The following is a 26,998-nucleotide window of genomic DNA, read 5'->3' as shown; positions in this document are numbered from 1 at the left end:
AAATCTTTTGTTTGATTGATTTTTTTCTCAGATACACAGCATTTCTGCCAGCTAAAAACATATTTTAGTTTCACAAAGACAATATATTTGCCACTTTCTTCATTTCATTCTATCTTTGTGTGACTGAGGTGGTTTTGAAAGAGTATTTTTTAAATAACAATAATAACTTCAATAAAGGTTTTGTGTAGGCCTCCGTGACATAATAGATATTCCTTGCACAAAATATTTCAGTAACCGCCCACGTTTCCATTTTGATATTATTTACATTTGTTTGAGAGATGCGTTTAGCGAATATATTTTCCATAAATGAAAGACTATGTAAAAAAGGGTCGTGCGCTTCAGGTGAATTTTAACTCCCATCAGTTTGCTCTCATTTAGCATTCGCGTTTTAGGCACACCTGGAAACGGGATGAGTAGATTGTCTGAAATATATATAGATATTATTATGTCTCAGTTTAGACAAAGATAGCCTATTATCTATTATTATTTACAGTGTCGATATGAGAACTTAGTATGTATGTATAATAAAACTAAAGAGAAACTCTTAACAAAAACAAAGTCAACTTTTTCGAATCACCTGCAACAAGACAACGTTTTACCTAGCCTATACCTTTGCCTATTCGGACATTTCACAACGCACACTCTTTCCCCTTGCGAGTCATCAACCACCAAAGGAAGTTATGCTCTTGTGCTTGATGCTCTTGTGGAACTTTTTTGTTAGGCTATGAAAAGAAGGTTATTTTGTGCAAAGAATCAAGCGCATCCTGCATGTGTTTCGAAGTGTGGATTTTGTTTACGCGTAACTACTAAGAACAGTCTTGGGAGGCCACAGAAATTCCCAAAGGTGCATCTGATACTAGACAGACATCAACCTCTCATTAAATTCCATTACCGCCTTTATTTGTATATTGACAGTAAAAATGCTTGTCGGTTTGGGGAAGGGGATCAAACTACAGTATGAAAGTCGCTCGAGTGGGACTCTTGATTCCTGCGTGTTGCTCGCACGCATCATTGGTTCCCACTTTGTTGTCTTCCACCTGTGCACCCTTCGTTTGTGTGTTTGTTGTCAGGGATACAAATACGTCGCCTTTCAAATTAAAACGCATTGTCTTTCCAATTAAAGCGTATTTCTTGATGGTGGGCCTATGTCCCAAAGCTAATATGATTTAACAAAATACACAGGTAGCTTTTTAAAACAAGGACAAACTCCCCGAATTATTATGTGGCCTCCTCTATTCAGAGGTCACGGATATTTGCAAACCAGTGTCAATATTTTGACAGTAAATTTAAGCCAAATATCCCGGAGGAACTTCTTCCATACTAAGCGAAACGTCAACTATTCATCATATAGTTAGCCTACCTTATGTTTATGTTAAGCGATAGACTACTTCACGATGAGGGCATGACACATGAAATAGCCTACATTTCAAGCCTTTGCAAGTAGGCTATACATTTTTCCTCTTATCTCCGTGAAATATCCTAGTCTATAATTTAGACATGTTTTCAAATCGCAATGCGTCAACTATTTTTACCGTTTTTGTGTGCATTCTCTGTAAAATGAATAGGCCTACCACAACATGCTTAAAGTCTATAATGAGGAAGGATGACTTTATCTTCCTTAAGTCTTCAACGGTGCAAACTGTCTACATCGCATTTGGTTACATGGTGTAAAGTCCAGCGAAAAGCACTTCCGTTAACGCGTAACCACGCTGGGCTAACCTTGGACAATTTTCGCCACACATTGCGATGTCTGCATGTTATGTTCATTTTGTCACCCGAGCAGCGGTGTTTCTGAGCAAGATGTTTACCTTTGTGCTGCTGTGTTGGCATCTAGTATCCCCGCGCTCTGCATCCACGAGCGGACCGGAGTCATGCCGCTAGTGAGGGGTTCCTCTTTCATGGTCAAGGCTCCCCGAGGGAGACTGTCCTGGATGGAGAACATGTAAACAGCCTTCAGGGATGTCGCTCAGCACCAACTTGCGTAGAATAATCCTCTTGCACTCTCAGAACAAGGCCACCTGGATTAACAAAACCCAACTGAAAGGGAAAACCTTCCCTGAAGTGTTACAAGGGAAAGCGATAGCGGTCCTTATCCAAAGACGTGTGCCGTTATCCCTCTGGGTGTTCCTCTTTATTTTAGATTCCAAACCAAGTTCAGTTCGCTCAAGATTAACCGGTCTCTAGTTAAAAGAGGGTGGAGAGAAGGCAAGTGTTAGAACTAAAAAGCATCTCAAAGGAGAGCGATCAGCCGGGATCAAGAAGAGCTTCTCGTCGCGGGGAGAAAGAGGGGAGATACCGAACTTGCTCAGAAGAAGGAGAACATACGCGCACGGGATTGTGAAATGAAAAGTGGGATAAAACAGGCGACTGCTTCAAAAAGGAGTAAAATGAAATGATTACCAAACAAGAGGGAGGGATGGACCAGGGAAGGCTTGCTCTCCCTGGGGAAAAGGGGGATTGGGTAGCAAGAAATCGCATTCCCTCCCTCCCCGTCTCTTTATGCCTCCTCTGTCCCAGTGGAGCGCACCTTCTCCCGGGTTCGGAGGCTCATGTGCTCTCGGGGGGGGAAAGCATAGACCTGAAGAGGGCGGAGATTTCTCCTAAAAAGGGAAAATCATTTAAATATCAATCCCCGTCTTGCGTTCCTATTGGCTATGGTCATCCATTGCGTCATTTTCAAAATTCGCCGCAAAAAATTCTTCCGATGGGATGCTCTACTGCTGAAACAACAGCGCTGGTGAACGCATGGGCATGAGCCGGAAAAGGCTCATTGTTTTTCTCATTACTAGACTACTATCTGTGGATTTTTGAAGACCTTTCATGGAAAGTGTGTGAATCTGGCACAATAGGATTTCCGGACATTCTCCCCAGCAATGTATGATAAGTCCTTTGTTGAACATGCAACATATCCCTAATGAGCATATGCACACCTTACATCTCTGATTTTTGGAAACAAACCACGAATGAGTTTACACGAAGGTGCACATTCTAATCTTTTAAGTAATGAGAGTGAGTGGCATGATTGGCTAATTTAAAATAATTATAGTTACGCTCATACATGCCAAGTTACAGGTTGTCGGTAAGCATAAATTCACTGCGGCTACATCACGGGAAGCACCTGATATGAAAGTAGGCTGGATACGGAGAGTTATGGGAAACATAAACAAATAATGGGATGGGAAACATAAAGGCATCAACCACTCGCATGATGTTCCAGAATTAAATAACTTAATTCCGTAAGTGAGAACTACATCTCGACAAATATGGAAATAAGTGCCAGTCGGTTTCCTTTTTAGTTGTTGAACGTTGTATTATTCCGATTATTATAATTGTAATTATACATATAATTATTAATATTATTATCATCATTATTATTATTGTTGTTATTATAATTATTATTATTATTATTATTATTCAACTAATAATGGGTAGGCCTACTGTCTTAGGCTTCACTGAAGATAGGCTACATGTTATGTTTATACCGTCGACTGTGTTAAATGTATTTAACTTGAACCACAAAAAGTGATATTTCAGCTTTAATTAGGCAAGAACTTGAAAAACCCCAGCTCGATTAAATATTAATAAACCACGACTTTTCTTATGAACTAAGCCAGAAGTGGTCCCCAGGGAATGCCAGCTACTGAAATATATCTATTTGCACCTAAATAAATATGTTAAAATAGATTAATACAATCACAAAATGTAGCCTATAAGCTATCTATACCGGGTCACAACGCATTTGTCTCCTATCGGGCAAAATTCTTTGTGATAATGGGCTAATATAAATAAGCAGTTCCCCCATTTTAATCTTTTACATTTTAAATGCTCGTTGCCCAGTGAAATTCCATTTGAGTAGCCTAGGCTACTGTTAAAGTAAAAAGGATAACCGATTATTATTGATATTATTATTAATATTATTATTATTATTATCATCATTATTGTTATTATTTCATGTCAAAATGAAACCCTCACATGCAGAGGCAACGTCAGTTTGCGTTTAAATGTTGCATTTATTTGACTGTGTCAAGATGAGATTTCGGAATGGAGACGGACCCACCTTTACCAGAGAAAAAGCTCCAGAGGCGCAAAGGATCGAACGGAATGACAGCAAACATGCATGTCCTAAAAGACATCTAACTAAACAACGGCACAAACCGTGTCAAGTGTCACCAATGAGGTCAACCAAGACAGTGTGAAAATACCTTGGGTCCTTCAATCTTGGTTTGACTGAGAACCTCATTGGCGCCATGGAGTCAGCATTCCGTAGCTTTAAATCGAGGAGATTGTGTGGCCTGCTTACTATATGAGTATAACTGTGTTTACACCTCCACAAGGAAAAACACAAGAACTGTCTTTGGCGGCAAAGACAGATGCATGCGTCTATCTGGCCCACATCAGTTATATAAGCACACACATTAAAAAGTGTATCTTAACAAATTGACTTAAAAGGGCGTTTTAAAAGACTTTGATTTCAAGGGAACAAATAGAAATGGAAAGCCAGTCAAATCGGGCCATGCAGGCACAAAACATCGCCTGTAATAATAGTGTGTAAATAGGACCGGACAACACGTGCAAAATGAACGAAACAGACTCAAATATCACATACTTAATGATATTACTTAATCGATCAATAAACAGTTACTCTCAACTTTGCGCGTTCGTCTGCAAATCATGAGTGGACCCGTCTAAATTCACAGAGCGTCCATATGCTTTCAACGACTTTTCATACATTTTAACAACAGCTGATAGCATTGTAATTGTAATTTTAAGCATTATCGGCAGAAAATGAATCAAATATTGCTTCTGCTTATTTTTTATGAATTTATATTTTTTTCGTTTTGACCAGCATGCAGTTTTTAATAATCACAATTCATACCAACTAAAGTGAAATGCATGCAGGCTTATAGGCTAAATACTGTTTAATCTTGTTGTTGGTCTTACCTTCTGTGATTAAATCTTTGAAGTTTTACTTTGTAGTTAATTTGGTCAGATGTGAAGTGACAGTATACTGCCTCCATCTAGTGGTGTTATGTAATGATTGCTGTTCCGACAGCTATCTGACTCTGCTCACCAAATTGGAACAATTCCATAGGACCCAGAAAAATCAGATCACTCTAAACATCTACATTGGAAATACTGTAAGCACAATAAGGGGCAGCTTACAGTATTTCCATATACAGTATAAGGGGGTTAGCGCTTCGGACTTGTTCGGGTTGCCGGTTCGAACCCCGACCAGTAGGCACGGCTGAAGTGCCCTTGAGCAAGGCACCTAACCCTTCACTGCTCCCCGAGCGCCGCTGTTGTTGCAGGCAGCTCACTGATTAGTGTGTGCTTCACCTCACTGTGCGTTCACTGTGTGCTGAGTGTGTTTCACTAATTCACGGATTGGGATAAATGCAGAGACCAAATTTCCCTCACGGGATCAAAAGAGTATATACTTAATACTTATACTATACAAAATTTCCTTTTTCGGTAGGTCATAAAAATCAGGTGACACATGGTTAAATCCATTGCCACAGAGCCCAAATCCACGAGACTTGCTTGACAGGGTATGGATAGAAGAAGAACTGGCTAGATTTAAAATGCAATCATTAAGAGTTGTAAGAAATTCAAAACTTTCATAAAAGAGTTTGTTACATCTACTGGGTTACAAATCCACAATAAAGTAATCTCCATGCCATCAAACTCTTTATCACTTTCAAAAGTGCTTGGAGTTTGCCAGACAGACACCATCACAGCTCTAACTGGGCCAGGGTGCTGTGGTCAGCCAAACAAAAAAAGCTTTTTGACTCCAAAAACCCAAAGTGGTGGGTTTGGCATTCAAATAAATATGGCTAAAGAAAATCACCCAATACCACAAACATTATATCATCTTTCTCCTCAAAATCCCCTGGCCATGCCATGCTACATCAGTCCCTTAACCTAGTTGACAACCTGTGGCCTGAGCTCAACAAGACAGTGCACAAGAGAGAACCCAAGAGTCTGCAAAGCCTGGAGAAATTCTGCACTGACGAAATGATCGGAAATCTCTTCTTTGCTGCTCTCAAGTCAAGTCATGTAAGATTTCAAGTGAGTACTCAGCGTTCTGCTGGAAGAAAGGGACTACTAATGAGCTAGTGTCAGTAAACAGACACATATTTTCATTATAACGTTTTGTGATCACCTGTGACTTTATTCTTGTGTTAATTGTGCATATTGATATTTTCTTTATTTGATAATTAAAGAAAACATTTAATAAACAAATAAAACAAACAAATTACCGCCTAGTTATAGACTTCCTCGATAGAATCCAATAGGTACTCAAAAGGCCAGCAAAACTTATTGGAAAGAACTTAAAGAGACCCAAGTCATGTGCTTTACCCTTAATAGAAACTTCTTTAATTTCTTGCAACCAATTTCCAGGACCATTCAGAATCACTCTGTTCATTTGGAGAAATAGAGCGCCATCTAGTGTCCACTCATATTTCATACAGTCTCACTCAAAGTGAATCACACAGTGTATCACTTCACTGAAATGCATTTTGTTATGGTTTTCATACATTAATGGTGAATTCTATTGGCTGACTCTGACACAATTTCATTTGATATTTTTCAGCATCAGAATACCTGAGGGAATATGTTCTGATCATGTCAGTATCAACTAATCATTTTATACAGGGAAAAACACAGAAAAACTCCAAAATGTCATTAACACCTACAGACCAATGAAACCTATAGAAAAGTCATGCAGTGGCATACAAATTTAGTACAATGACAGAATACAAACACTGTGATGTAATGGCTTAATAAATCAAAATTCAGTTTTGAGCTTGAATTTGGGTTCAGTTTTCACACAGTTGCTCATGGCAACAAGACAAGAGTAGACAGAATCCCCCCAACCTGCAACAAGACAAAAAGAACACATTCTTCTTTCATCTTAAAATATATTTTCCTTGCCTTAAGTTAACAATAGAACAAACTGCACAACATAGGGTTAAAACAAGAGAATACATATTTATTTAGCTTGTCATCTGAGAGGGTTAAAACAAGAGAATACATATTTATTTAGCTTGTCACCTGAGAGGAATCCCATGGTTCCATGGCTCGTTATCAGTCCCTCTGCACATTTTTCGACAGCACAATGAGCCATACCTGTGTGTGTGTGTGTGTGTGTGTGTGTGTGTGTGTGTGTGTGTGTGTGTGTGTGTGTGTGTGTGTGTGTGTGTGTGTGTGTGTGTGTGTGTGTGTGTGTGTGTGTGTTAGAGAGGGAGAGCGAGATTTTGTTGTATTGTGTACATCACATTGCCATTCAAGCCATTCAAGAATGCTGCCAGACTAGTTTTAGAATGCTAGTGAGAAAATAACTACTTACGTCTGACATTGGAATCTCCCTTTAACTGGTAAGCTGAAAAACAATGAGACGATCATGTTTTAATAACTGTTTCACATATCTACAAGATAGTCAAATTTTAGATTATGATGACCAGGATGGCAACTACACAACTATTTTGGCAAGTGATTCAAAAGATTTTGCAAGGAAACACCAAAAACACATTATTTCTCCTAGTGAAAATATACATCATCGATCAGAGATGGGCATGATTCTAGTGATGTGTAATTGTCATGGATTGGAATAAAGGACAACATTGGCAAATCAGATCTTTTTTGATATGGATTACAGGCTACAAAAGAATGAGTGAGTACAACATAAAACAGTTTGTAGCAACACAGCAGCAGCAGCAGCCCTTTGAGTATCAGGGCATATATCCACATGGCCACTATAATATCCACTTACAAGAGTCTTGGTAAATAAGATCATAGCCGAGTAGCAGACATGGAACAATGGCATTCTTCAGCTTTTTGCTCTCACAATCTGATGGAAAACAAATACTGTTTAGTGATCTAAATTAGTGATCATGAGTTTAATTAAGTTTAATGAGTTTAAATATCAATTCTGTCATGTGAAACATCTTACTTTTGGAATAATATACAGTACATTTACTGAATTGCATACCTACTGTACATTTTGTGATATGATAGGTTATATATTCATACCTTCATTGAAACAGAATGTATTTGCAGTTGCAGCAAATTTATTTGCAAAGCAGTCTAGAAAACAAAGTATAATAAAAATATCAAACAAAATCAAACAAACATGTCAAACCATATTAATTGCTCAAACAACATTCAATTATATTTTAGCCTATAGATGTGGGGGATATAAAATAATATTTCAAATATCAGCATATTATCAATGTGGTAATCTAAACTCAATAATTAATCCTTCATTGGAATTGTAAGTCAATGCTACCTTTGACTTCATTTAGGGGAAATACGTTACTTTCACTTTCACTTTGCTGGACCGCACCTGTTCATGAGAAATTGTGTATATCTGTGAAGATGGATAGTCCATAGCAAATCACCATGGTAATATGGCACAGTGTTCAATGCATTTCTTAACATTTGTTCCAAAAAAACAACTTACTGGAAAAAGACTATTTAATTCCAGTTGATTACCAGTAATTGTCTACACATCAAAGTTCAGCTTGACACTATATGGCCAGTTGCAACAGCTCAATGATTAGATAAATAGATAAACATGGAATGAACACAGTTTTTTTTTAAGACTTTTAACAATTTTCATGAAAGTCAATAACTTACCTACAATAAGTCCTGCCACTAGAAGTACTGCCACTGACATGACTGTTTCTGCCCAAGCTGGTTTCTGCTGCCAGTAGCACAGGGGGAGGATACTGCAGGAAGTCTGCGCCACTGTGTTCAACTCACATGATAGGTCACAACTTACTTTCATTTCTGTAAATCTTGCACAAATACCGGTAAATTGTGATAAGATAAGAGGCAATATCTGTAATTAAAAACAGCAATACACTCATAACCTGTGGAGCCTGCAAGACTGATCAATGATCAATTAAGTTATGGAAGCTTCCGTCTACATGTGATAAGATAAGAGGCAATATCTGTAATTAAAAACAGCAATACACTCAGAACCTGTGGAGCCTGCAAGACTGATCAATGATCAATTAAGTTATGGAAGCTTCCGTCTACATGTATTTTAGACCTCCCTAGGCCTATTTATGTCATGATCAACATAAAGAAACTTTCCCAAGATAACCACATTGGTAATTTGATATTCTCGAGGGAAACTATTTGCATGACGAAGAAGACAGCTTATTGTGACAATAAAATGCATTCTATTCTATTCTATTCTATTCTATTCTATTCTATTATTCTAATTTGTCATCTATTTTCATGTTATTCTATTCTATTTTTGTTATTTACTTATAGAATAATAAATCGACATTGAAAGAGCAACGCAAAAATGTAAATTGATGGCAACAAGGGCATCTATAACAAGGTATGTTTATTTCAAGATATTCATTTTACCAAATCTAAACCAGAAAACCCAATATTATGTGGTTCTCAAGAAGGGGCTGTGGCCCTTAGGGGATCAGGAGAAGCAGGGGTCCTTGAGATTAAATTATTTAAAACAATGAACAACAACAACAAAAACCAGATCCAAGCGTCTAAAATACAGTCAAACACATTGCTATGGACCCTTTCAAGAGAGTTCCATTATCAGCATCATAGTTGGCCCCACAAGACTTCCTTTTTAACATTCCATAGTTATCTTAATGCAGAGGAAGTAGATTGGGGCCCAAATAGAACGTTCAAGCATTGTTTTTGTTTACCTTGTTGAAAGGGTCTATATTTAAACTTGGAATCGTTTTGTGTTTCTGCCCGGTTCTCCAAAATAATATCACTACCCGTAATAAAGGAGGAAGTCTGTGCCATTTTGTATAACTCACGTTACAACTTTCATTTCTGTAAATGTTTTACAAACTGTCTTGCCAGATAACTTTGATCTGCTGAAGAGGAAAATCAATAAAGCAGCATTATTCTGCTGAGCCCTAATATAGCATCAGTTTATCTTTACTTTACAAACTCAGAAGTTATGTCATGATATATTCTGATGTCATTGTCTCAAGATAAAAGAAAAAGCTTCTCTTGAGATACACAATGTTATTGGGGAAACAATGAACAGGTTCCCAAAGATATAAGATATAAGCCTATAAAAGATTACTATGACTGATACCACCGTGAAATCACAAGAAATGCAGACGTTGTTGATATCTGCAACACAAGCTACAGTGTATGTGTGCTCCAGGTCAGTGAACCATCAAGAAAACGTCCAAGGTATTTGTATGAAGAAGAGATATAACACATGGCCAAGCACCACCATATCAACATTTACAGGATTTACAGTGCAACCGGAAAGTATTCAGACCCTTTCAAGTTTTCCACATTTTGTTATATTTCAGACTCATCTTAAAATGGATTCAGTTCATTTTTCTCTCATCAATCTACACACAATACTCCAACACTCCATAAAAAATCAGGTGTTTGGAGTGTTTTGTAAATGTATTAAAAAAAAAAAAGTCTAAAATATATTACATTCCATTCAGACCCTTTGTTATGACACTTGCAATTGAGCTCTGGTGCATCCTACTTCTATCAGTGGTCTATGAGATGCTTCTACAACTTGATTAGAATCCACCTGCATGTGCCTAAATTAATTCATTGCCCATTATTAGGAGAGGTAGACATCTCTTTATATACGGTCTCACAGTTGATGGTGTATGTCAGAGTGAAAACCAAGCCATAACAACATAACAAAATGTGGAAAACTTGAAAGGGTCTGAATACTTTCCGGTTGCACTGTATAGCACACCCAGATATTAGGGGTGAATAACATAACCCATGCTATATGACTGATATGACAATTATGACAAATAACATGTAACATGTTATTTGACTGAGGGGCTCCTTTCAGATATCAGGGGTGAATAACACAACCCATGTTTTATTGAGGGGCCCTATTATGATGAATCACATAATGTAACCAGTGCTATTTGACTTAGGGGCCCCATTCAGGTATCAAGGGGGGAGAACATAACCACTAGCGACTTACCGTAGAGGCATGGGCTAGTTCAGTAATCCATCCCTGATTATAATAATACTAGTCATTGACACATTGAGTATGCCCTGTGAGGCCCCTTGCAGAGTCCTTGGAGTCAGCCTCTGATCATGGAAACTAATATCATCTGGTTAAATGAAGCATAAAAGCTTGATTTGGCAACCTGTAGAACTGAAGTCAAGTTATCTCATTCAAACGTCATGGAAAGGTGACAGACAGCATCCGTCCCTGCAGAGTAGCCTGTGAGCACGGCAACAAGATTATCTGTGATGATTATGTGTTATGAGTACCAGACACTGCCATCAGGGAGGAGGTTTAGAATACCACATTGTCATTTGAATATAGATTATTATTATTATTTTTTATTTATCTCTGCCTCAATAATCATTTTAAATGGCAGACAATTATTGACCATTGTGCAGTTGCACAGTCTCTGTGTATCTTTTTAGTATTTTAGGGTTAGGGTTATTCTGGGGGCCGCCGTGGCCAACTGGTTAGCGCTTCAGACTTGTAACCGAAGGGTTGCCGGTTCGAACCCCGACCCTTCCTTGGTAAGGGAGTTTTTCCTTGCCCCTGTTGCTCTTGGGTGCTCCTTGTTGGTATCCTCCCCCACCTTTCTTATGATGCAGCCCTTGCCACTTAATCTACTAAACCCCTTTTCTACTGCACTTTTTACCCCCCCCCCCCCCCCCTCCTTGTATCCTTGTATCCTTGTAGATGTAACCATAGACTGTAAAAATGTAACCCCCTGTGGAGTGGCTATTGCTATGGTTACTAAGTATACAAACCAAAGATTCTAGAACAGAGCTCTGCTCTAGAATCTTTGATACAAACCTAAAACAATGATCCCAGGATTCTATTTTCTACAGTGTGGTGGAAATGACAGTGAACCCAGGGACAGGGCTTCATCTTATGAAAAATATTACAAAAATGTGAATAAATAAGGCAATATATAATATATATGATTGAAATAGACAGTGTTTTATCATTTGGACGTGAATTCATACATTATTTCAATATTTAATTTAGAATTAATGGAGGTTGAACATCCAAAGTCTGGCTTGGGGGCAGAGGGAAAACCATAGGAAACAGTAAAAAACCTTGCATAAAAGGCCTCATATTACATACAAAAAGAATGATTGAGCCATGATTAATTGTTCATAAGTTGTGGGATGTCGTAAGTGTCACAAAAACAAAAAAAGAAGAAATGTTTAGTTTTTGCTATTTCTTCCTGGGACAAGAAAAGTACCATAGCTGAAGAATTACCCTTTTTTTTTTTTTTAACTAGGCCTATATGTTTTGTGTCATAGGCCTAGGCTACAGCCTTTGCCCTGCCCTGTCTTTTGTGTCTTAGAATGTTTTCTGTGTAGGAACAGCAGGCGTGATAGGACAAATCTGTTCTACATTGTAAGACAATAAAAGGAATTTTTAATCTTGAAATGAATAGCCTACTGAAAGACAGCTTGCGGAGGTTAGCCTATAAGCTACGCTGTCAGTGACTGGGCAGGAGAGTTCTCAAGACTTGTTGATGGGTTGGGGTAGGCTATCACTAGGCATGAGGTTGAACCAGACACCTGTCCATTTGCCTATTTTTTACTTTTTGGATGAAAACTTAACAAAAATAAAATATCAATTGATGAAAACTTAGGACTACACCACAGGCATAGATTTATTATTCAAGCTATTGGCCAAACCAATACAACCACCAAACAGGCAACAATCCATTAGCCTCTGGGACAAATTTCCTCATCTTCTATCATCATACTGCAATGATGCAGGCTGAGTCATGGATGAGAACGGCCTAATATGGACTGTCAGGAATTCCTCAAGCATTGTTCGTCAGATCAGGGTTCAGCCTACTTGGGTAGTTGAAATTCTATGTTAACACCTTCAGTAGTCGTCTGTGATTCATGATTTACCGTAAACCAATCAGTTCCTGCATACAACCGCCCTTTTTACGTGATATGTGGTGGGCGGAATGATATTAGTTTGGCCTGCTTGTCTGGGTGTGTGTAGTTCCGGCTGAAGCGGACATTTTGTCAATTGAGAGTGGATAGACACCAGAGTTGGGGATTGGGGATAGGGCTTTCCAGCCACATTTTATTTCCCCGGTTTGATTTTGAAGAACCGGAGCGTATCAACTAGTTATACTGCTGTTAAATAGATGGTAAATAGTTGAAGTAAAGTTAATTGCACTTTTGTTAACGTTGACAAGGCGTCAAAAAGACATTGTCATTTAGTGTGATATACTCAAAACTCAACTGGCTAGCTCTGATAAGCTAGCAGCATTTATCGACGTGAGCTTCTTCTTTACTAATTGACATAAAGAATGGCATTGAAACGAATTCACAAGGTAAGACTTTAACACAGATCTGTCATCTTTTGTCAGCTAAGGTTATAAACACGTTACAAGTTAGCTACCAAATTAGCTAGAATACATAACTTGTACTGTTAATGAAGGCAATGACAGCAAGTTAACGTATGCCTTATTTCTGTGGTCTGTCTGGGCTAGCTAACTCATTAAGTTATGGTAACCTTTGAAATGTCAATTAACCTAAACAGGTGGCCGCTCTATTCAAAACTAGAGTGGGTAAAAACATATCTAGCAGCTACGGTTTGTAACATTAGAATGCTATCTAGCTCACTCAAACAGACGGCGTAATGAGACTTGAGTTTAGCCAAGTTAACGTTAGCTCGCAAGCTTTCTCTGCTATCACAAATAGCTAACATTAAATTATTAACACAGCGTAGACTGGCACTATAAGTGTGATTTGAGATTTGTTATATTGTCTAGAATGGCGACGTTGCATAGCCCATACGTTAACCATCTTAGTCGCTTATTGTCTTCATTGGGTGGTTATGGTCAAAATACCTATGCTAGAGATAGTGCTAGGTGTCTTGGCTAACTAAGATAGCATGTCAAAATAGATTGGTTTGAGTAATTCGACGTTTTTGGTAACGCTAACGTTAACTGATTGCTAGCTATTGCAGTCCCCCGATTTATAGCTTTATATGACAAGCTTTTGATAAACCAGAGGTACGGTCAACGTGAATCAGACAAGTGATAGTCATGGCAGTTTACGCGACTGAATAAGTATTAAGTTTGAGTGGACAGTTAAACGACTGTCGTTACCTATGATGGCTTAGCTGCTACTTCATTGCTAGCTTCATTTTCTACGTTAGCTTGCTAACATTGGAGAGGTGGTTTTGCTTCAACCGAGAACTTCTGTAGAATCTAGCAGCTAGCGTTAAGCTTGACCGGTTAGGTAAAATACTTATCTGTTAAGAAATGAGTAAGTGAACATTATGTACCTTCAGTTTATTCTAATATTATGAATAATATGGTACGAAAGGTTTACGTTAGTTTGCTGTTTCGATAGCTTATTTCTTAGTCTGCCTCGTCAAACCATAATGGATAACACCAGGCAGGTCGGCTTTAATGTTTTGTAAAAGTTGTGATTTATTGTTTAGAGGCCTTGTCTGTCTGTGTATCTCCCCTGGCATGAATTGGGATTATGGTCTCTGGCTCTGGCCCTTCCAGTTCTGATTCTATTAAATTGATTCGATAGTAAATCTAACTTCAAGCACTGGAAAAAATGCACACCTGTAAGTTACTTTGATTACTGCAAGTTAAGTTGATTGTGGTCGATTCCGTTTGGCCAGTGTTATGTCGTCCGTAGGAATTTAAACGACGTGTTGGCCCACTGATCTAATTTATCAGGCGGCTGGTGTTGTTCAGTATAATGTGGGTTAATACTTGGCTCTATGAAAATATCAGAGCATGGTTATTTAAAAAAAATAATTTAGTGTTTGTTACACTCAAGCTGGAATAGTCGAGTCTAAATTCGTAACTCCATGTCTTGTAGAGGGGAACGGAGTTATGGCAAAGGCAGAAAGATGAGCTGTCTGTATCCCATTCCAGAAAGTGCCCCTTTTGAATAGGGACTCCCCGTAGGAAAGTTACTACAAGTGGAAGAGCTTCATATGTTCTGCCCTCCACCCAATCTAAAATATGTATGTTTAAAAATAGAGGCTCTTCCTTCACTGCTGCCTCTGATGCAGTCTAGGCCACTGGTAGAAGTGGTGGCCAGGTGACCGTTTTCTCTGTCGAAAAAGGTTGACTGCATACATTTAAATGTAGATCTGACTCAAATAATCCGTCCTTGTTATTGCTGTGAAACTCACAGTTCAGCATGTTGTCAACATCAAGGGTATTGGGGTTAAGCCACAGGGTTGTTTAGCAGCATGCTGGTGTTTGTTTTGACTCACCAGATGTCTGCATTGAGGAGGTAGCCTACTATCGGGTGGCTTTGTGGTGGTTTAGAGAGATGTTATTTTTCCTCTTATGAAAGAGTCTGAGGAGGAACAAGAGAGGCTAACTAACATCCCTTAGTTATTCGTAATTTCTCCTAAGTGTGTGAAGGGTTCTGAGGGCTACTGAAAACTCTTTGGAAAAAGTTGTCAGTCCTTTGTGTGGTTAGGCAGGCTTGTATTTGACCCTTCGTTGTTTAGAAGGCCATATACAGGCTCGTTTTTGTGTCCTTGTGTGTTTGCTGGAGCTGTTGTTGGCTTGTTGTGTTAAAGGGGATTGGCTGTATACTATGTCACGCTCACGTATAGCCAGCACAAACCACAGAGAGAGAGAGAAAAAAAAAATGGCAGAGAAAACATCTCAGGTCTGAGGTCTCCCTCATCCTCTGTTTTTTTTTTTCTCTCACTCACTCAGTGACTTCATACACTTTCTTAGAAATACTTGTTGGGTTCTGTGTAACTTCACGCATGCCTGTGCCTTAGAGAGATAGGACTGCTGAGAGGCACACCAAGGGGCAAAACGAACAAGATGGACAGACTGCTGAAACTTGACTGAAGCTTGTCCCTGTTGATGTAGTTTCCACACAGCCAGGTTCGGCTAACTCACCTGAACGTCCCGAGTCTCACATCCACTCTGTTCACCACCAGTGAGTGGATGGCCTAGCTATTATTCTCCACTTTCTGTGGAGGCCTTTTCTAACCAGATGGGACTGGTGAGAGTGGCACATTGAGGACCCAAAAGAACCAGGCTAGATGGTAGGAGAGATGGACAGCCCAGGGGTGTGGATGCTGAAAGTTGTGCACATTCCTGATGACGTAGTTTCCAGGGCGTGTCTTTCCGCACAGCCAGGATAATTCACCTGGCTTTCTTAAGGTTCACAGCAACTTTGTTGAGTGTAACCTGTAGCCTAGCTACCCTTGTGCACTTCTAGCGACCTTTGTCTTTAATTTAGACACGGTCCTCAGTCTGGTCACAGAATGTCTTTCATGGAAAGGTCAGAATGACAGCACTTCACAGCACAACACAACACATAATTTGCATATGGAAATGTGATCTTTGGCACAGGTATATAAAGCTTCTTGATTTCCTATTGCCTGCGTCCTGTGTTTTACCTTTTGATGATGATGATGATGATTGGGGGGGGGGGGGGTGTGCCAGATGTGTCCTTAGTCAAGGACCTTCAACTTCCTTGTTCTCATTACACTATCCAAGTCCAACCATAAAGCTCAGGACTAGATGTGTCCCAAACTCCTCTGTAGTGTAGTGTTTGAAACCGTTCCAACCGCGAGGTTGTAAACAGAACAAACATTAAATATAGATGTGAACATAGTGAAATGAAACGACACAGAATGATAATTGAATTGTTTCAGCACACTGCACAAGAGACCCAAGGTTAGTGTTCATGGCGTATGCACTTATCAATGTGCATTTTATGCCTCATAGTAATTTTAGATTGTAACTAGATCATCTTTTCAGTTGCTAAGTTGAGTAAGTTAATTGACGTGACTGAACGTCAAAATACTTCCACACCGGTGATTTCAGAGTAGCAAGAGGGGCTTAGATTTCGGTCGGTTCATGTTTTTTTTTGTTTTTTAACTGGCTGCAGCTTAAAGTTAGTGAGTGTTGACGCCACAGCGTTGGCATACATGCTGGATGTGACATTGGGGGTGTGGCTACATCCTCAGTTCTACCTTTGAGTTCGAAGATCGAGATTGAGATGTAATTTCGATCGATTTCGAAATCGTGACACCCCTACTCTGAACCATACTGTAGGATGTTAGCCTAAACAAGAAGCTTAGTTTTCCCTGTGCTTTAAATTGGATGAATAGGCCTGCAAAGTTAATGTGCCCTAAAGAGATGGGCTTATCATTTATGATTAACCCTCAAGGAGCATGAAGTAGTTGGTAGCATTTAGATTAGTTTCCTAGAGCCTGATTACAGACACAAACATAGAACAGGGGTCCAAATTGGAAAGGCGTTTAAGAGGTGTCAAGAGGCCTGACCCAGATATTGGCCACTGGATAGCTGGCTATGCTCTTGTCCGGCAGTAAGCTTCCTGGTTCCAGAGGAGGGAATGGCAGGCAGAACTTGCCGTCGTGTTGCGGACCCGCACACTCGGAACAAGCATGGTGGCTGGCATAGGCATAGCTGCCAATTACACTTAACTATCCAGTGTCCATATTATTCGTGAAACCCTACCTCTGTCCGTTTCTCACCTTCCGTTTACTCTGTTTACATTACATTACATTTGGCTGACGCTTTTTTTGTTTACATAATAACTTGGCGCAGTCTCAGCAGGCTAGCTAGAATATTCTTCAACTTGTATTACTTTCCAAATGTTGACAATTTTGCTCTCAGTATATATATTCTATATAATATATGACTGACAGAAGAAAATATAAGTTTACTTTTACATGGCTTATGATGGCTTAGGCACTGTCTAGCCTCACATGATTAAAATGCAATCCAACCACAGACAGAAATGGAAAACCAGATTTCTGAATACCGAAGTGTCGTGGCGACGGCCATGTTTGCTCAGGAATAAGGTGGATAGTTGCATTGTATCTAGGTTATAGCCTAGTCAGGAACAGGGTTCAGAGTATCCTCAGATGAGGGAATATTGTAGGCTGACCTAGCTTGACAGTCTATTTTAAGACTTTTTTTGGCTGTTTGTGTAGTGTAGAAAAGGATGATACAAAAGCTAATGTTATGAAGCGCGTGCGCGCGCGCTGGTCCTGTGCAAGCATAGGTCATGTCCAGACATGTGATGGGCAGTGCTTTTTGAGGAAGGGTAGAGTTGCACTTCAGAGGCCCACCTGTTTTCATGCATTTAGAAGAGAGCAGGCCAGGCAGTGGTGTATTCAGATGATTGACGGCAGCACATTCCTTTTGACATGAGGACCTGAGTGAACTCTTAGTGTGTGTGTGTGTGTGCGCGCGTGTGTCCATGTGGGAGAAAAAAGGTGTTATGTTAGTCTAGGATGACATTAAAATGTTAGGCTAATCTTCCCCTTCCCCTCTGTTTTGCATAGGAGCTGAATGACCTGGCCCGTGACCCACCTGCGCAGTGTTCAGCTGGACCAGTAGGAGATGACAGTAAGCATTAGTGACCACCTAAAGGCCAACGCCCACTGGTGGCGTCTGATGCACGTAGACGCCAACGTTTCAAAAATTGTTCTAGCTCTTGAGCTTCAGATCCATAGATGCGAATGTCGTCGCCAGTGGCCGTTGGCCAAGTGTACTTGCAGATAAAGCTACATTTAGGTCTATGTATGATGCAAATTTTGTTAACAAACTGTCCACACAGCATGTAAATGTTGTGTCTGTGGGTGGACTTGTGTGTTGGCTGTATGCAAGTTTTAAAGCATTGGCTCAGAGTCAAGAGAGAGCCAAATCCACTTACGCCATACATTTAGCAGCCCAAAGTGACTTAAATTACAAGATCAATTACAGATGCCAATTTGCACTAGTATGTTGGCGCTCAGGGAATACAACTACTGAAACTTGCTGTTAATTTCATGCTTCAGCGATAAATAGTTGACAGATTATAGTCGATATAGTAGAGGAGTAAGTGGCTATGAAGGGAGGGGCCGATAAAGGCCTATAAAAACGTAATGATCTTTGTTGTAGATGTCGCATGGCATTGTTGCTATTCCACACACACTGATCGAGGTGTGCTGATAGATGTATTTGCAACCCGATATAGCCCGATATATGTTGGCGACACAAGTAAACTTCCAGGAGTTTTGGAGTATAAATAAGCCCAATAAATAAATACATTTTTTTTATATATATATATATATATATTAGGGGTGTGAATCTCTCATGTAAAAGACGATATGATTCGCATCTAGATACATGGGCACGATTCAATACAAGAAAAGATACATGTTTATAAAAAACGATTCAGTACGATTCGATGCGATTCGATGCAGTTCAAGAATGGAAAGCATTCTGAAAGATTTTTTATAATTTGCTCAAGGTGCACATTCATTTTATATTATCAATTATCATGGTTGTCAATTAGGCAACAAAATGTGTGAATATGATTATCTAAACTGAGGTTTGTTTCATATACTGTATTGAAATGAAAAAAGAATAGTCTACATTTCAGTCAAGCACAGCAGCCAAATACAACATAAAAATACATTTTTATAGACTTTACAGATTTTATAGAGTTATATCTGATTGTTTTCATGGAGCTGTAGCCTTGTTGAGGTAAGACAATACCGAAATAAAATAAAACCGTGCTTAAGACACTCTTGGCCTTTTCTCATATAGGCCTAGTCTACCCTACAAGAATAAAATAGGCCTACAAATCAATGAACTCTCTGGGCTTATTTTGTTCCAACAGTAGACCTCATGCAGAAACCTAAAATGCCACAAGTCTGAGTGAATATGAACAAAATCATTGGCTAATAATTTATGCATCGTTTTAGCAGGAAGGGCCAAATTATTATTTAACATTAAGGAAATCCCTTCATCAAAGGTAAGGCTACTCTACAGACTATCGTTGCTGTTTAGGAATGCTATAAGTGCTTAATTTTGCGCTGGATTTCGAAAAACAAAAGCCGACCGAGTGCAAGTTGTCACATGGTTAAGTTGCAATAGATGTATGGGTAATGAGGTCATTTGACAACTTTGGGCAATGAATGTAACCAAAAAAATGAACTGCATTACCCACAATGTGCCACGTATAGTTTCAAAACCGGAAGTGGGATGAACGCGCTGCTTGGAACGTAAATGAGTGAGCAAGCAGAAAAGGTTGTGTACCTATTCATAACAAGTAAATCGATATAACGACCGGTTCATTTCAGTTTTTTTCCGATACGGGGCTTCACGTATCGATGTAGCCGTTAAAAACGGATACCGATACGTATTGGTTAATCTTTACACCCCTTATATATATATATATATATATATATATATATATATAAATTTATTATATATTCAGTCCATGCCATGTAGACGGCAGCATCTTGTGCTAACTCGCTCTCAATCTCTCTTTCAGTGTTTCATTGGCAAGCTACTATTATGGGGCCAGTAAGTAGAACAGTAGTGCACCTACACACAATATTTGCTTTATTATTATTATGGCTGCAGTAGATTTCCTGTCCTTAAGCCCTGTTTTCTCTCTGTGTGTGTGTTTTCCCCCAGAATGACAGTCCATATCAGGGGGGTGTATTTTTCTTGACAATTCATTTTCCCACAGACTACCCTTTTAAACCACCAAGGGTAAGTATCCTTTATTCTGCCACTACGCCCTATGGCAAACACAAGCACATGTGGATTTAAATTGTGCACACACACATTACATATGGCATAGATACTCAGAGCACTAAGTACTACAAGCTGTCACAAGTTCTAATCACCCATTTCTGTGTGACCCTGTATGGTTCATCAGTTTCTGACATCATGTCTTTATTGTCTCTGGACAGGTTGCATTCACCACAAGAATCTATCACCCCAATATTAACAGTAATGGCAGCATCTGCCTGGACATTTTAAGATCCCAGTGGTCACCGGCATTAACTATCTCTAAAGGTAAGATGGCTGCCGCCAGGCCTGAGGGGCTCCTTGATATTATGCTCTTCAGACAGATGGCACATCACAAGAGGGTTGTACAGTAGTTTGTAGTTATCCTCTGCTTAAAAAATTAAACTATATAGGTTTAGTCAGATTTTTTTTTTTTCTTTTTTTTTTGAAAGCCCGGGGTACACGAAACTTGGTGGGCATGTAACCCCACATGGATAGCATGGAACCATCGTTTTTCGTTTTGATCTGTAGCCCCCCCTGCTGGACTGGACCCCCCGAAAGGAGGGTAGGGCAGACACAGTTTTCTGTGAATATCTTGAAAACCGTAGGGTTTAGGAGGACCATTATTTTTTTGTATGTTGATCTCAAGGGGCCATGTCAACCCATTCCATAACCACTCATTTCATGTATAGCGCCACCTAGTTAAACACAAAAAAGTAAAAATGAGGTGTTGTAATCGCAGGTATCTGTGACCTAACATAGTCAAAACTGCACGAAATTGGAAGTGTAGGATCATTGACACCCTCTATATGCACGCCAAGTTTTGTGGAATTCCGTTCATGGGGGGCCACACAATAAATTAATTTATGTTACTACACACCAACTGGCCTGTAGGTGGCTGGAGACAGTTTTCTGTCAATATCTCGAGAACCGTAGGGCCTAGGAGGTCCACCTTTTTTATGTATGTTGGTCTTAAGGGGGCATGTCAACCCATCCCATTACCACTTATTTCATGTATAGCGCCACCTAGTTAAAAATTAAAAAGCAAAAAATGAGGTGTTTTCATCACAATATCTCTGGCTGACAAGGTCAAAACTGCACAAAATTAAAAGTGTAGGGTCATTATGACACCCTCCGAATGCATTATGACGCCCTCCGAATTCGTTCATGGGGGGCCTTACAATAAAATAATTTATGGACGTATTATGTACGTACACCAACAAGGATTCCCGGGACACTGAAAGACCGGGGTACACAAAACTTGGTGGGCATGTAACCCCACATGGATAGCATGGAACCGTTGTTTTTCGTTTTGATCTGTAGCCCCCCTGCTGGACTGGACCCCCAAAAGGAGGGTAGGGCAGACACAGTTCTCTGTGAATATCTTGAGAACTGTAGGGCCTAGGATGACCATTTTTTTTCTGTATGTTTGCCTCCAGGGGTCATGTTAACCCATTTCATGTGCACACATGTGCACAAACAGATACACACGCTCACACATACATTCACAGTAATCATACGTATGACACATACTCACACAGTAGACATACGCATGCATGCACAGGCACATACGCAGGCGCACACACACACACACACACACACACACACACACACTCACACACACATAACATAAACATGTACACGCATGCATGCACAGGCACATACGCAGGCGCACACACACACACACACACACACACACATAACATGAACATGTACATGCACACAATTCAAGAATTTCTCAGAATTATGAACAGGCAAGATGGAGGTGGGGTTGTATAAAATAAATTTTACATGTGAAATCTATGAACTAATCATGTTTTGGTACTTGTTGTCTAGAAGATACCAGTGAGAATTGAGTGTGGATAATGCAATTTAGTGAGAGAGTTAGAATCATATATGCCTTTCAGCGTGATTTATTTTTGTGGAAAAAATGTGCAGGACTGGGCGGCGGTCATATTTTGTACCGCTCTGTGGTACATCTAATTTGTGTCTTGGGACGAATACTCACAGCACCCCTGAAGCTGATTGTATTTGTTGGTCCAACTTGATTGAGATTGTTTAATTGGGTGGGGGCCTCTTGATTTTTTTTTTTTTTTTTTTAGAGGCTGCACCTCAAAATAACAAACTGGTATTTTGGAGTTTGATCTGATCCAAACTGGGTTTGGCTGCAAATTAAACCCATTTCTATGTTTGTTGACATGTTTGTGTGACATGTTCTGCTGGCCCTCTGCAAAATGTAATAACCCACAACAGCAACAGCAACAACAACAACATTGACCCTATTGCTGTATAATGTTGCACACAGTCCATGACGCTGTTCCATTACTGAGGCTGTCCAGTGGGTAGTAGGTACATGCACGCCTGTACCATCCGGTTCATTTATATGGCTTGCCCTCCTCCACCTCAATAGTCTGTTACTCTCAGCAGTGGTATGTAGGTCATACCAGCATGTTCTTTATCTTCCAAAACAGGAGGAGGCAGTACAGGGAAAGGAATGTGTGATGCCAGTTGACTGAAGGTGTGTGTGTGTGTGTGTGTGTGTGTGTGTGAGTGAGACTCTGATAACTATTATAACTAGCTTAAAGCAACACCAAGGAGTTTTTTTGTACCTTTAATATAATGTTTCCAAAATCGTTTCAGTGGTTCATCAACTCGTAACAGGGTGAACGGCACTTTCTGCATTCGCTTCGCGGCCCTCTATCGGCTATAACCGCACTATGTAAGTTTGCCAGATCGGGTAGCGGATCTGTAGTTCAATAGAATGAGATATGAGAAACTACAAATTTGACTTGCATCTGATGTCGCAATACATCGTACTTTCATAAAATCATGCAACATATTCTACCTTGTCTGTGGACATTGTTATTTGCTTGTTATAAGCTGGTGCTGGATAAACAAATAGTGCGTTCGACAGAGGAAAAGTTCTTTGGTGTTGCTTTAAGTAATGTCACTCCTGCCCCTTCGCACACATAGGACTATCATGGATTGTTTTGTCAAATGTTGAACTGTTCACTTGATGCATCTGTGGTAGCTGATACTCAAGGGGAAACATGTTTTGTGTATTTGTTGGCCCAACAATGAGAGGAAGGGAGTTTAGAGATGCATGACTATGAGCAAAAGGTTTAAGTATTTGTTTTATTTTTTTTTATTATCCATCTTTTTTATGCCTATTTTACTCTCCCAGAAGTTGATGTATTTTGATGTGCAAAGTCTGTAGCAAAACATAAATATGACAATTTCTAGAACATTGGCTATGATTTGAAATGCTCTGAAGCTATAACAGAAAGCCTATACATTAAAGTAGATGTTGAAAATTTCCGTTAACCGTATGACCATGTCCTGTGTTTGAGAATATTTCCTAATGGCATGCTTGTTTTTGTTCTTTTGCAGTTCTTTTGTCCATTTGTTCTCTCTTATGTGACCCGAACCCCGACGACCCTTTAGTGCCAGAGATCGCACGCATCTACAAAACAGATAGTGAAAAGTGAGTACAATCACCATGACGACACACCTGTAGTATAATTATTATTATTAGTAGTAGTAGTAGTGAGCATCCCAAGCTTTACCTACAGACAGTATTTGCTCTTTTTGAAAGATATGTTGTAGAAAGGCAAACATCTGACTTCATGATGGAGTAGTTGGAGATAATTATACAACTTAGGACAACTGCAAGTCAAGCAATCTGTTTAGAAATGTGCTGGAATCACTAACTACCTGCAGAATGGTTGCCTTCATTAAATGACTTCATATAGACCTATATAAAAAAACTGATCATGTATAATGGGCCCCTTTCCACCTATCAGGTATAATAGACTAGCGAGAGAATGGACGGAGAAGTATGCCATGCTGTAGGGCTGAGGTGAGCCCTGGTCAAGCTGTGTCCTGCCAAAGGCTTGGCCTCAAATGACACTAACTGCATTTGGCTGAAGCACTTCTGTGCTTGCATACTCTGTGCTCAGTTATTCTTTGTTTGAAGTGTTTAGTGTATGTATCTTTATTTGGTGAAGACTGTGCGTTCAAGCATGATCAAACGATGAACTGAAGGCCTAAAGCTTCTTTTTTTTTTTTTTTTAAATAATGCATTAAAAGAAGGGCTATCGGGTGTATGCATTAGTATATAAGATGCAAAATGTTGTTGATAATACACAGTACATATCACTGATTTAGGTGAAAGCTTGTTTTCTGTTTGTGCCATCCACCCTGATCATCTTGTTTGGTGGTGCATGACTTGTCCTAAAGCACTGCAAAGCGTTTGTTTTTCTACCATTTCCGCCCCAGAAGCGGTGCTCTTGGATTAAGGTTAAGCCTGTATGCATGCAATTGTGTGGTGATTTGGTGACTGAATCAGAATCCGTCCTTTTTTAGCCAGACTTACAAACATTTGGTTTAGGAGCTGTTGAGCATTTAAGAATGCCAAACCATGGTGATTACCAAAACGGTTACGCTTCTGTGAAGTTATGTTTCGCAACAATGTTTCAAATCACAATATTGACAGTATAGTTGCGAGATGATGTGCATAGCATCGTGCACGATTTGCACATTTTTCGATATGTAGAAAGGTGCTGTATGAATTTTTTGCAGAGCTGCGAGCAGCACTTTTTTTTATTGTACACAACTTATAAGATACAGGATGTATTACAGTACGATGTGTTACCTTTGTATAGCTATATGTTCACATTATTTGAAGATTTATTATTAAGATTTTATTATATGGCATCCTATTGTACATCACCATTTCTCCTCAACATATCAGAGTTGTATTAGCCATTATCGCCTGGTCTTAGGTGGACTGCTTACTTCTGTAGAATGGAGTGGTTCCAGACTTTTCCATGTTTTCCAAAATGTTCGCTCAGCACAGAAGATACTAAAGTGTGCATGCATGATAGAGCATGGCCACCTTCAGGAGTTATTTAGATGTGTCTTGGGATTAGTGGTTGTGTTTTAAATTATTTGTAATTTTATTTTAATGCACACTTAATGGCGCTGATTTTGGTTAACTGTGACCATGAGTCTATGGTGTATGGTTGTGAGCACCTCAAGGTCTATTTTTTTATGAAGTTGTCTTTTGCAGTAAATATTCACCTTGTTTTTGTTGTCCACTGCTAACTTGCTTTCTCAATCATGTTTCTCTCTCAGGTACAGCAGAATAGCCCGGGAATGGACTCAGAAGTACGCCATGTGATGCCCGGTTATAAACAGGCCCCGCCCTCTCTACTTTTGCCATCTGTACCTCCCACCCCACCCCCCAATTTACTTCCCTTATGTGATATTCTTTATATTTTCATTTTCCTCACACAAGATGAAAAATATGGAATTGCTTTTTTTTAAGTCATCATGTGGGGATGATCTTGCAATCAGCACTTCCCCCCCCCCCCCCCCCCCCTTTCCCCTTCAGTTTTTGTCGAAGACGCCCTACGGGACTGAGCTATCCACGAAGCATGTTTGTGTATCAGGCCTCAGCCACTTTTTATGGAAACTTAAGAAAATAATGTAGAAATCTTACAAAGACAGCGGCAGCAAAACCGAAAGAAACGCAGGAAGAAAAGACCTTCCAACCAGACCTTCCGCAGCTGGGATCTACACAAGGTGCAATGCCTGACCTGCACCACTCTTTCTCATGTTGCCCTACCTGTTCCGTGTGGAACAACCTCTGGGTTGGTGCTCAAGTATTATAATTTTGTGAGCTTTCTACTTTAAAAAAACAAAAAAAAATCATGAACGATAAACTGATCTGTGAAATAAAAAAACAAATCTCGCTCATAACTGACTGTTTCTAAAGCAAACAAGAGCTGCTCGTCTTATATCAGCAGTAAAGGATAAGGAAAAAAAAGATCTATATATTTTATGCATGTAAATTAAAAGTTAAAAGGAAAAAAACCAAGATGGTTGTATGTTCTGCTGAAAAGTAATGGGCGCAGACGGGAGAGTGGGGGAAACCTTCACTTGTATTGTTCCTCTTGTTACTGTCTCGCCCGTCACCTCTCGTGGTGTTTTTGTTTCCTAATGTTTTAAAGTCCTAGGAGCTCTTAGTTCATCTGTCCTCCTCAACACTGTCCTCTTTGCACTGAATAGTCCATTTAAAAAAAAAAAAATATTTGGGACGACTGATCAACTAATAGCTCTTCATTATGGTTTTATTTTTTTCTCAATAAAGTTGCTTAAAAAGTGAACAAAATGAATGTGTAACCTGGTGCAGTTTGTTTGAGAGGCGTGCTGTTCTGAGCTCTTTTTGATCAAAAAGGTTACTACTTACTCTGGTAAAATGTTAACCTTTTGTGTTAAGTTATTGGAACGTATGGTATTGAAAGTATAGTTAATTATTTGCTGACTCACATCTTGTGGAGATTTTTGCTAAAGTGCAAAATTATAATAAGATGACTATGATGCTTGATGTCTGCTCTCTATGGCAGTGAGACCCCTGAACTTGGACCGACCACCAACACGTTCTGTTATGT

General features: G+C 39.5%; 1 protein-coding gene, 1 long non-coding RNA gene and 1 pseudogene across 8 annotated transcripts; 1 reads left to right on the top strand and 2 right to left on the bottom strand.

The window, feature by feature from the left end:
* Positions 1-2,620, bottom strand: part of LOC121693827 — a 108,161-nt pseudogene extending 105,541 nt beyond the window's left edge.
* Positions 2,621-6,297: 3,677 nt separating this feature from the next.
* On the bottom strand, positions 6,298-15,259 carry LOC121693828. Of its 5 annotated transcripts, XR_006025594.1 has the most exons (8): positions 15,245-15,259; positions 8,641-8,801; positions 8,291-8,347; positions 8,035-8,088; positions 7,775-7,852; positions 7,352-7,384; positions 7,057-7,131; positions 6,298-6,879 (listed from the first exon to the last, which is right to left on the bottom strand). It is a non-coding gene; the product is annotated as an uncharacterized LOC121693828 (long non-coding RNA). The 5 variants fall into 5 exon arrangements; XR_006025597.1 differs by lacking the exon at positions 15,245-15,259 and having other exon boundaries at positions 8,291-8,371; positions 8,645-8,854; XR_006025595.1 differs by lacking the exon at positions 15,245-15,259 and having other exon boundaries at positions 8,291-8,371; positions 8,641-8,853.
* LOC121693826 (ubiquitin-conjugating enzyme E2 D2-like) lies at positions 12,965-26,718 on the top strand. 3 transcript variants are annotated; one of them, XM_042073488.1, is made up of 8 exons: positions 12,972-13,328; positions 18,320-18,383; positions 20,299-20,330; positions 20,445-20,522; positions 20,726-20,831; positions 23,934-24,027; positions 24,347-24,402; positions 25,680-26,718. In XM_042073488.1, exons 1-7 carry the CDS (start codon positions 13,305-13,307, stop codon positions 24,393-24,395), a joined length of 447 nt encoding a protein of 148 aa, XP_041929422.1. In that variant the 5' UTR covers positions 12,972-13,304; the 3' UTR covers positions 24,396-24,402; positions 25,680-26,718. The 3 variants fall into 3 exon arrangements, with proteins under 3 accessions (XP_041929424.1, XP_041929422.1, XP_041929423.1); XM_042073490.1 differs by lacking the exons at positions 24,347-24,402; positions 25,680-26,718 and adding an exon at positions 23,015-23,061 and having other exon boundaries at positions 12,965-13,328; XM_042073489.1 differs by lacking the exon at positions 24,347-24,402 and having other exon boundaries at positions 12,977-13,328.
* Positions 26,719-26,998: the final 280 nt, after the last annotated feature.

Source organism: Alosa sapidissima, chromosome 20, assembly GCF_018492685.1.
Source record: "Alosa sapidissima isolate fAloSap1 chromosome 20, fAloSap1.pri, whole genome shotgun sequence".
Classification (NCBI taxonomy): Eukaryota; Metazoa; Chordata; class Actinopteri; order Clupeiformes; family Clupeidae; genus Alosa; species Alosa sapidissima.
The sequence above is the reverse complement of the archived record's forward strand: the minus strand, read 5'-3'. Positions and strand labels throughout refer to the sequence as shown.